The sequence below is a fragment of the Canis lupus genome, chromosome 7 (genome assembly GCF_003254725.2).
Source record: "Canis lupus dingo isolate Sandy chromosome 7, ASM325472v2, whole genome shotgun sequence".
NCBI classification, from domain to species: domain Eukaryota; kingdom Metazoa; phylum Chordata; class Mammalia; order Carnivora; family Canidae; genus Canis; species Canis lupus.
The window spans coordinates 66,749,938-66,762,062 of NC_064249.1; the positions used below are offsets into that span (position 1 = coordinate 66,749,938).

Here is a 12,125-nt window from a genome sequence, read left to right on the forward strand (position 1 = left end):
ACTTCATATAGATGTAATTATTACAGTATATATTCTTTTTTTTCCTGGCATCTTTCACCCAGCCTAGTGTTTTGCTGTGTGTATCAATTGTCTGTTCGATTTATTGCTGAGTAATATTCCATTGGATTAATATGTCTCAATTTGTTTATCCCTTCTGTTGATGAACATTTGGGTTGCTTTATAAATAGACTGACATAAGTTTTGGGGCTATTATAAATAGACTGACATGAGTTCTGTGTCAAAAATATGTAGTGCAAGTATTTCCTAATCTGTGGCTTGCCTATTCATTTTCTTTATGGTGTCTATTAATGGAAGCCAATTTATCAATTTTTTAAAAGAATTACAACCTTTTGTAGTCTAAGAAATTTTGCCTACCTTCTTTTAGGAGCTTTATTGTCCTAGGCTTTACATTTAAGTTAAGATTAATTTCCAGATTTACTTTTGTGTTTGGTAAGAGGTTGCAGTTGAGGTTAGTTTTGAATGTGTATGTGTATGTTTTTCCACATAGATATCTGGTTGTGCCAGTATTGTTCATTTTCATATATCGATCTTGAATCCTCTAATCTTGCTGTTTACTTACTAGTTTTATTGTGTTTTTTGGTGGCTTCCACAGGACTTTCCTACAAATATAATCATGTACTTCTTTCCAGTCTGTATGCCTTTATCACATGTATGGATTCATATGATCACCACCAAATACAGACTATAGTTCCATCACAGGGACCTGTCATGCTACTCTTTTTTTTTTTTTTTTTAAGATTTTATTCATTTATTCATTAGAGACACAGAGAGAGAGAGAGAGAGAGAGGCAGAGACACAGGGATAGGGAGAAGCAGTCTCCATGCAGAGAGCCTGATGTGGGACTCGATCCCGGGTCTCCAGGATCACACCCTGGGCTGAAGGAGGCACTAGACCACTGAGCCACCCAGGCTGCCCGATACTTTGATTTTAATTTGCATTTCCCTAATGACTAATGATGTTGAACATCTTATCATGTTTTTATTTGCAATCTGTATGTCCTTTTTAATGAAATGTCTTTTACTTTAAATAAGTTTTTATAACAGCTTATATATATTTTCATTTTAGTAAATTGTTTCATGTTCGACCTGTAACCCAAGGAGATGTTTACAGAGCTGAAACTGAAGAAATTCCTAAAATATTCCAGGTAAAGACCTTAAATTCCAATTTTAAAAGATCTTTTATTTAAATACTAAGTGCATTTTGTGAAGTTAATGCAAGCACACCAATGCTTTTTATACATTTGAAGATTATATGTACAAATTAAGACTTTTTAAAATCTTCCTTTTACCATTCCTGAATATAGATACTATATGCAAATGAAGGTGAATGTAGAAAAGATGTAGAGATGGAACCAGTACAACAAGCTGAAAAGACTAATTTTCAAAACCACAAAGGCCATGAGTTCATTCCTACACTCTACCACTTCCCTGCCAACTGTGAGGCCTGTGCCAAACCTCTCTGGCATGTTTTTAAGCCACCTCCTGCCCTAGAATGTCGAAGATGCCATGTTAAGTGCCACAGAGATCACTTAGATAAGAAAGAGGATTTAATTTCTCCATGTAAAGGTAAGGCATAAAAATTATTTTTGCAATTTATAAAAAGTTAGAAAACTAAGCCCCATTTAAATAACTTCAAAAAAAAAAAAGAAAAAATAAATAAATAAATAACTTCTTCAAATGTAGCATTTTCTACACCAATTTGAAGAGATTATAACCAGTTATATTTTAGCACTGATGGAGCAACATGTAGCTGTCATTTTTACAGTTACAGATTTAGCTTTGAAATAATGTTTTTAAAGAGAATTAATCCTTTGTAAAAACGTACCTCTAAGAAATTAAATTGGAGAGAAGGACTATAGGTGAGTTCCACTGCATTATTCGTCCTTGAATTTTTACTTCCTTTTTTCTTTTTGTGTGTTTTTCACTGCCTAGACCAATATACTGGATAATAGGCAAAATGTCTTCTAGTTTTAGTAGATGTAGCCTGATAGAAAGAATATAGGCAATAGCTATTTTAAGATAAGAAACTTATGTTCTAAAAATACATTAACTTGTTTCACTCCTGCATTTTTTTGTATTAGTTTTAACTTTATTTTTCTTAATAGCTTCTGTTTTCTTTTTAAATTTTCAGCCTTAATTAAGGAGAAAGAGATATTTTCCAAGCTTAATTAAGCATAGTAAATCTTAAGAAAAAAAAAAAGCATAGTAAATCTTTTAAAATTTTAAGAACTTATAAATTATGCTTCAGGAGGGCCATTTTAAATGATTGTGTATGACTTTGTGTCTTTTTTTTTTTTTAACATAGTAAGTTACGATGTAACATCAGCAAGAGATATGCTGCTGTTAGCATGTTCTCAGGATGAACAAAAAAAATGGGTAACACATTTGGTAAAGAAGATCCCTAAGAATCCACCATCTGGTTTTGTTCGTGCATCGCCTCGAACGCTTTCTACAAGATCTACTGCAAATCAGTCTTTCCGAAAGGTGGTCAAAAATACATCTGGAAAAACTAGGTAAGAATTGCAATTGTTAACCTTTTGACAATGTGAAAGCGATTGGTTAATATCTATTAAAATCTAAAATCTAATTATTTCCCTATAGAGGACATCATTTGTAACTAAGCAATATGACTTGAAATGACTTCACAAATTAGTTTGATTCCTGTTTGAAGTTAAATAGATTCATATAAAACTTTGCTCATCTTTTCTTTAAATTTAACTATGTTGGCATAGATTTTTTTTAATCAAAATTATTTGGTGTTATCATTGATAATGATGTTGCAAATAAACTTCCTAGTTAAGTATCTCCCTCTTTTTTTTTTTAACAGATTTTGATAGAATTTTTTCAAAAATATTTGTATGCTATAATAAGCAATTACAGGACATAATTAAACCCTTTCATGAAGCGAGGTTATGATTCTCATTCTCATTTTGTACACGAATAAATGAGATCTAGAGGAGTTAAGCCACTTAGACAAGATCCTACAGCAAGCTAGTGGCATAGTCAGGGCTGAAACCTTTTTTTTTTTTTTAAGATTTTATTTATGTATTCATGAGAGACACAGAGAGAGAGGCAGAGACATAGGCAGAGGGAGAAGCAGGCTGCATGCAGGGAGCCCAACGTGGGACTCAATCCCGGGACTCCAGGATCACACCCTAGGCCGAAGGCAGATGCTCAACTGCTGAGCTACACGGGCGTCCCTCCTATTTATTTTTTATTTTTATTTTTTTATCCAATTCTAAAGTCTCAGTTTTTCTCCTATACCAAATACCCAACTTTCCTGGAGTGTAATGCCTACACTAAAAGGAATGTTTTAATCTAAAAGTAAGACCTAACCTTGATTTGCCTCTCTGTTAATGTCACTCGAGTCCCCCAAGCAGACTTAAAACCATTTTTAATTCATCCCATTTCTTTACTCCGTATTATCAATAACCAATTCTAATTCTTTGAAATGACTAATAAGCATTACAGTTTCTGTATTCTTCAGCTGTCATACTACTCCAGTATATTACCACTTCACTCCTTATTTCTGTAAAATCCTGGATCACTTCTCTCCTGTATAAGATAAAACTATATCCAGAATTATTTAAAATTGAATGATAGCTTTGTAAAAAACAACAACAAAAAAAATGAACACCATGTGTTTGAAATAGAGTAGAAGCAAGAAGAAAATAACGCTAAATATATTTTTCCTTTTCCTGTTTTCCAAATTGTGTGTATTTGTTAATCGCATACAAAGATAATGTATATTTACCCTGCAATTTTGTTTCTTGTATTTTTAAACTGAGTTATTTCTGAAGTTAATTTTTTTTCTGCTCCTCTCTCCCCCAGCAGTTAACAGTGTGATTTAACGCCTTGTGGTAATGCCTTTTGGAATCGTGTGGAATGCTACCTGATAAACCAGGCTTCTTTAACAATGCAGAGCAGACAGGCTGTTCCTTTGACACAAATATCACAGGCTTCAGGGTTAAGATTGCTGTTATTCTGTCCTTGCTTTGGCACAAAAACACACTGAGGGTTTTTTTGGTTTTTTTTTGTTTTAAATTGCGGGTTTGCCTACAGGTAGATTAGATTAATTATTACTATGTAATGCAAGTACAATTTGGGGAAAGCTTAGGTAGATATATTTTTTTAAAAAGGTGCTGCCTTTTTGAATTTCTAAGAAAACGCCTGTCAATCATGATAGAACACAGTTTTCCTCATATGAGTGAGAGGAAGGGACTTTCACTTTCAAGTGGAATGGCCATCACTATGAAGATCAGCTCATGGAAGGAGTAAAGAAAATATCTCAAAATGAGACAACTGAAATTCTTTTAAATGACTTCAGTCTTTGTGCTCTTGCAAGACTATACAAAACTATTTTAAGAAAGCAGTGACATCACTTGACTTCAGTGCCCTCACTGTAGAATTTAAAAGCCTCACTTTTGATTGCCCGTGGCGGACTTATGAGAATAAATATTTTACATTATGCTTTACAAAATACTGTATGTGTTTCAGCACGTTTATAGATTGGGGAATGGGAGAAGGCAAAAAAAAATTACATTTAATCTATGCATTTTTGCCAAGCCATATTGAATTATTTTACTACTAGAGATGTTAGGAACTAACTGTACAAAAGAACCAAGTTTTAAAAGCATTTTGTGGGGTACATCATTTCTGTAATTGTATAATGTATTTCTTTGTGGTTTTAAGTGATAAAGACATTAAGTTAACAAACATATAAGAAATGTATGCACTGTTTGAAATGTAAATTATTCTTAGAACACTTTCGATGGGAGTTGCATTGCCCTTTTAGTGCCTTAATTTGAAAGAATTATTTTACTGCCATGACTAAATACAGAAATTTCAAAAGAACATATTTTCAAAAAATTATATGTCAGTGGGTTTTTCATTGATAATTGGTTTAATTTAAAATATGTAGAGGTTTGCTGGACTTTCATAAATTGAGCACAATCTTTGCATTAAACTACCTGCTACAATAATGAATGACTTTATAAAATTCTGCGAAATATGTAGGTTACATCAATATAAAAGAAAATTATGGCAATACGTCTGTGATGTTTTCCAGTTAACATAGGAATTACCAGATAAATACTGTTAAACTCTTGTCCAATAACAAGAGTTGATTCATATGGGCAGTATGATTTATTGTTTATTTTTTTAACCAAATACCTCCTCAGTAATTTATAATGGCTTTGCAGTAATGTGTATCAAATAAGAAGCACTGGAAAACTGATTTGTCTCTAGGATGATATGCATGTTTCAAGTGGTATTGAAAGCCGCACTGATGGATATGTAATAATAAACATATCTGTTATTAATATGCTAATGACTCTGTGCTCATTTAATGAGAAATAAAAGTAATTTATGGATGGATACCTTTAATAATGACTGGTGTTTCTCATTGCTGAAATGAATAGAAACCATGTTATAAATTAGTCCCTGACTGTATACAAATGTTTGTTAAATTCCATGACTAAAGTGAATTTTTAAAAGAAAATCTGGTTTGGGCTCTAAAACTAAGGGCTACAGTTGAAAAAAAGCTGACTAATGTCTGTTGGGAAACAACCCTCTGTGGATCTCTTGCATTTCTCCATCTCATACGAGCAGTGGCTCTGACAGCCTTAGCTCTAGACTATCTTTACTAAAGAGATTTGTATAGTGAACAGTCTTGGACAGTGTCATGTCTGCCTCACAAGAAAGGCAGGTTGTTTACTGTCCAGTATAATAAATGTTAACGTCTCCCTCTAGAGCAAAATTTGGCAGATTTGCCTGTGCTCCTTATGAAAGATTCAGATACCCTAACTTCAGCTTCCTCAGGTGTAGCACAAATCCACTGCATGTTCAGCACTCCCCTGGGCCACTCGGCATCTACATCTCTTTGGAGGGCAAGGAGAACTGACAGCACTGTGACACTCATGCTGCTTGCTATATTGTTAGTATCAGACTCTGTACTGTAACATGGCTCTGTAAGGTTAAGTAAAGTGCAGAGAACAGAATTAATTCTAATTAGTTTAAGAAGGAGAGGACTTAAAAAAAAAAAAAAAAAAAAAAACACCCAAGTGTGAAACTATTGAGAACTGACAGAGATTTGAGGAATAACTCTAAATGCCACATTGTAGAACCAGGGCAGCCAAGAATGCTGCTTCTAAGTATAGAACACCACTCAATCCCAAAGTATACCAACATGGCAAGGACCAGCAAAGTGCCATGATCAGGATGGCACACTACTGCTGGTTCTCTACAGTTTTTTGCTATGCCTCCTACAACCCATACCAAGTTGGATGCTTTCTACCATTCCTCTTGCCACTTAGGAGCCTTGTGTCTGGATACTGGAATCTCTGTCAACACTGCCCAGGAAAAATTTGCATCATCTCACGCCTTCTATGTGTACATCTGCTTGTCCCAAACTAAATCACATCCAGAACTCTAGCTGCAAGGAAACCTGGGAAATGTACTTTCATTTTTCTGTCCACTTTACTACAGGAAGAGACACTGAGAAGTTCAAAATCAAGTGTGCCCATTGGCCACACCTCAAGCTTGAGCTGAGACTCAGAACTCCAGGCTAGAAAGAAAACAGCCACTGTCTTATTTATAGGCTGAAAACTGTGGGTCACTTGTCATTATATGAACTTTCAGCTTAAAATAACCTGTCTACACGCCATTTAAACATTTTTTAGAAGGGATGCATGGGTGGGTCAGTAGTTGAGCGTCTGCCTTCAGCTCAGGCCATGATCCCCGGGGTCCTGGGATCAAGTTCCGTATCAGACTCCCCATGAGGAGCCTGTTTCTCCCTCTGCCTGTTTCTGCCTCTCTGTGTCTCTCATGAATAAATAAATAAAATCTTTAAAAAATAATCCAAACATGGCAATCAAACTTTGCTTGATAAAATATGTTCTCATAAGTTTTCATATCATTAGAAATTCTATAATAACCAAATTTAGTAATCACATATTAATGTGTTGGTTCTTACTGGGTTGCTGATTTGAGCTTCCAGTTCTTAATTTTCAATTCGTGACACTTCCACAATGCTTCCTGTTGAGAATGAAGCACAACTACTAGCAGCTATTTGGTTAAAGATAATGTCTTTTTAAAAATTAATTGACTGGTATATACTGTCTACTACACTTTCTTTAAAACTGTGATATCACTTAGTGAACAAAAGTTCTTAGTTAAGTCGAGTTTATTGATATTGTCCTTTACAGTTAGTGCTTTTTGTGTTCTGTTAAGAAACCTCTGCCTATTCCCCAGGGTTGTAGAAGGTGATTATCCTGTATCAGCTTCTTGAAGCCTGTTGTTTTAACTTTTGCATTAAATTCTGTCATCCAACTGGAATTGTGTGTGTTAAGTACAAATCAAGGGCTTTGTTTTTTGCTTTTTTCCTCCAAATGGATATCCAGTCGATGCCAAAAGTTTTAAAAATATGTCACAATAAATAAATAAAGACCCTGCCAGGATTTTAATCAGGACTGCATTCAGTTTGGGGAGAATTAACGTCTTTAAAATTTTATCTTCCAATCTGTAAACATGTTAAGTTACTGCACAGAAATAAAGGGGACATATTTGCAAATGTCATAATTTCATATGTAGAAGTCTAAAAATGATTTAAGTGAATGTTGAAAGACCACTAGATACAAGATAAATACACAAAAATAAGTTTTCTATATACTAGCAACAATTAGTGAAAAAATTTTAATGATATTTACAATAAAAATCCACTTGAAAGATGTATAAAGACATATAAGACACGTATGTATAAACCAGAGAAATTAAAGACTTAAATAAGTTTAATTATTAACATCAAATATTTTCACATAAGATTACTAAAATAAATGGTCATATTCTGATAACCTATCTAATGAGATTTTTCTTTTTAATCCACTAGAAATCTTAATCACAATTGTTTTTTATGTTTACCGCACAAATCAATTTCTGGTTGAATAATATGTGTGTATAAAGCTGCACTGAATGTTTTAGGTATATTTTATCCCAAATCTCTTAGTGTTAATTATATTGCAATAAAGAAACACAAAAATGAATATGGTTAACAGTTGATGTCTGTCCTTCCTAAACTCCATCCCAACCCCCCATTCCTAGTGATTATCTTCAGAATATATATAACTTGGAATTTTGTGAGGTAAAGATAGACTAACAATAATTCTACTTAACATACAGAAAGCCTGAAGCACAAAAAATTAAATATCTCCTCTGAATAGATGTTAATGAATTGTTGGATAAACTTAACCAAGGAAGGGAAAGACCTATACTCTGAAACTATAAAGAATTGAAAGAAATTGATGGCACAAAACAAATGGAAGGATATGCTATGCTTATGGATTGGGAGGATTAATATTTTTAAAATTTCTATGCTTTGTAAAGCTATCTACAGATTTAAAGCAATCCCTATCAAAATGCCAACAATTTTTTACAGAACTAGAACAAATAATACTAAAATTTGTATAGAACCACAGAGGCCCCCAAATAGCCAAAGAAATATTGAGGAGGAACAGAGCTGAAGTTCCAGATTTCAAGATAATACAAAGTTAGTAATCAAAACAATATGGCATTGGCTCAAAAATCAGCACATAGATTAATGAAACAGGATAGAGCACCCTGAAATGAAGCCATGCTTATATGGTCAATGGAGAAAGAACAGTCTCTTCAACAAAGAGTGAAACTGGACCACTTAGTTATACCATACCCACACACAAAATAAACTCGAATGGATTCAAGACTTAAACGTGAGACCTTAAACCATAAAAAATCTTAGAAGAAAAGTTAGGCAATATTTCTTTTCTTTTTTTTCTTTTTTTTTTTTTTTACATTGGTCTTAGCAGTATATTTATGAATATTTCTCTTCAGGCAAAGGAAACAAAGCAAAAATTAATTGTTGAGATTACACCAAAAGAAAAAGCTTTTGCACAGCAAAGGAAACCATTAACAAATGAAAAGGCAACCACTGAATGAGAGTAGATATTTGCAAATAATATATCCAATAAGGGGTTAATATCCAAAAAATATAAAGAACTTACACAACACCACCAAAAAACAGTCAAAAAATAGAGGACCTGAATAGACATTTATGCAGAGGGCCAGCAGATACAAATCAAGGAAATGCAAATCAAAACCACAATGAGACATCATCTTACACCTGTCAAATGGCTAGAATTAAAAGGACAAAAAAAGTATTGGTGAGAATGTAGAGAAAAAGGAACTCTTATACACTGTTGGTGGGAATCTAAATGGATTCAGCTACTGTGGAAAACAGTACGGGAGTTCCTCAAAAAAATTAAAAATGGAATTGCCATATGATCCAGTAACATCACTACTGGGTATTTACACAAAAGGAAGGAAAAAAAATCCAAAAAGATAAATTTCACCCTGTTTATTGCAGCATTATTTACAATAATCAAGATAGATATGGAAGAAACCCAAGTGTCCATCCATAGATGAATGGATAAAGAAGATTGTGTGTCATTCAGTGGAATCCCTATCAAAATACCATGGACTTGGGATCCCTGGGTGGCACAGCGGTTTGGTGCCTGCCTTTGGCCCAGGGCACGATCCTGGAGACCCAGGATCGAATCCCACGTCGGGCTCCCGGTGCATGGAGCCTGCTTCTCTCTCTGCCTGTGTCTCAGCCTCTCTCCTCTCTCTGTGTGACCATCATAAATAAGTAAAAATTATAAAAAAAAAAATACCATGGACTTTCTTCAGAGAGTTGGAACAAATAATCATAAGATTTGTGTGGAATCAGAAAAGACCTTGAATAGCCAGGGAAATATTGAAAAAGAAAACCAGAGCCGGGGGCATCACAATGCCAGATTTCAAGTTGTACTACAAAGCTGTGATCAAGACAGTGCGGTACTGGCACAAAAACAGACACATAGATCAATGGAACAGAATAGAGAATCCAGAAATGGGACCTATGGTCAACTAATATTCGACAAAGCAGGAAAGACTATCCACTGGAAAAAGGACAGTCTCTTCAATAAATGGTGCTGGGAAAATTGGACAGCCACGTGCAGAAGAATGAAATTAGACCATTGTCTTACACCAGACACAAAGATAAACTCAAAATGGATGAAAGATCTAAATGTGAGACAAGAATCCATTAAAATCCTAGATGAATACACAGGCAACACTCTTTGAACTCGGCCACAGCAACTTCTTGCAAGATACATCCATGAAGGCAAGGGAAACAAAAGCAAAAATGAACTATTGGGACTTCATCAAGATAAAAAGCTTCTGCACAGCAAAGGATACAGTCAACAAAACTAAAAGACAACCTACAGAATGGGAGAAGATATTTGCAAGTGACCTATCAGATAAAGGGCTAGTATCCAAGATCTATAAAGAACTTATTAAACTTAACAGCAAAGAAACACAATCCAATCATAAAATGGGCAAAAGACATGAACAGAAATCTCACAGAGGAAGACATAGACATGGCCAACAAGCACATGAGAAAATGTTCTGCATCTCTTGTCATCAGAGAAATACAAATAAAAGCACAATGAGATACCACCTCACACCAGTGAGAATGTGGAAAATTAACAAGACAAGAAACAACAAATGTTGGAAAGGATTAGGAGAAAGGGGAACCCTCTTGCACTGTTGGTGAGAATGTGAACTGGTACAGCCACTCCAGGAAACTGTGAAATTTCCTCAAAGAGTTAAAAATAGAGCTACTCTAGGGCAGCGCCCGTGGCTCAGCGGTTTAGCACTGCCTTCAACCCAAGGCATGATCCTGGGGACCCGGGATTGAGTCCCACATCGGGCTCCCTGCGCGGAGCCTGCTTCTCCCTCTGCCTGTGTCTCTGCCTCTCTCTTTGTGTGTGTTTCTTATGAATAAATAAATAAAATCTTAAAAAAAAAATAGAGCTACTCTACAAACCAGCAATTGCACTACTGGGTATTTACCCCAAATATACAGATGCAGTGAAAAGCCGAGACACCTGCACCCCAATGCTTACAGCAGCAATGTCCAACTGCGGAAGGAGCCTCGGTGTCCATCGAGAGATGAATGGATAAAGAAGGTGTGGTATATGTATACAGTGGAATATTACTCAGCCATTAGAAATGACAAATACCCACCATCTGCTTCAACGTGGATGGAACTGGAGGGTATTATGCTGAGAGAAGTAAGTCAATCGGAGAAGGACAAACATATAGTCTCATTCATTCGGGGAATATAAAAAATAGTGAAAGGGATTATAGGAGAAAGGAGAATAATGAGTGGGAAATATCAGAGGGAGACAGAAATGAGAGACTCCTAACTCTGGGAAACGAACAAGGGGTAGTGGAAGGGAAGGTGGGCGGGGGGTTGTGACTGGGTGGTGGGCACTGTGGGGGGCACTTGACGGGATGAGCACTGGGTGTTATGCTATATGTTGGTAAATGGAACTCCAATAAAAAGATATACAAAAAAAAAAAAAAAAGATTGTGTGTGTGTGATGAAATATTACTTGGCCATAAAAAGGAATAAAATCTTGCCATTTGGAACAACATAGATGGACCTGAAAGGTATCATGCTAAGTGAAATAAGTTAAAGACAAATACCGTATGATTTCACTTAATATGTGGAATCTAAAAAATAAACAACAAAAAAGTAGACTCTAAATAGAACAAACTGGTGGTTGCTGGAGGGTAAGTGGATGAAGGAATGGGTGAACTAAATAAAGGGAATTAAGAGGTATAAACTTCCTGTTGTAAAAGTAAATCACCGAGATGAAAAGTACAGTGTAGCCAATATAGTCAATAATAATGTAATAATGTTATGTGATGACAGGGGATGACCACACGTATGATGAACACTAAGTAATGTATAGAATTGTTGAATATACTATATGCTTACACCTGAAACTAATATAACCTCGAATGTTAATTGTACTTCATTAGAAATGTTATGAATTGTCATGTGAGAACTAAAACATGACATTATTTCCTGAGCCATCTTCTTTCCCAAAAGTATTTTGAGATGTTGGAGATACGAGGAGAGAAAATGACAATGTTTAGAAATAGATGGTATAATTCAAAGCTCTTGAATAGAGCTCTTGTTGATTAATTCTATAAATATAGTCCCTGCAAGTTTACCAAAGTTAC

At 35.0% G+C, this 12,125-nt stretch overlaps 1 protein-coding gene across 3 annotated transcripts in view; it reads left to right on the forward strand.

The window, feature by feature from the left end:
- ROCK1 (Rho associated coiled-coil containing protein kinase 1) overlaps positions 1 to 5,408 on the forward strand; it is a 138,320-nt gene extending 132,912 nt beyond the window's left edge. For 2 of the 3 annotated variants that reach the window (XM_025429354.3, XM_025429356.3), the window contains exons 30-33: positions 1,087 to 1,165; positions 1,325 to 1,586; positions 2,326 to 2,533; positions 3,852 to 5,408. In XM_025429354.3, coding sequence (XP_025285139.1) covers positions 1,087 to 1,165; positions 1,325 to 1,586; positions 2,326 to 2,533; positions 3,852 to 3,858 — 556 coding nt within the window. In that variant the 3' untranslated portion in view covers positions 3,859 to 5,408. The remainder of the gene's footprint in view (positions 1 to 1,086; positions 1,166 to 1,324; positions 1,587 to 2,325; positions 2,534 to 3,851) is intronic. The other variant, XM_025429355.3, reaches the window with a different exon arrangement.
- The last annotated feature ends 6,717 nt before the right edge of the window (positions 5,409 to 12,125 follow it).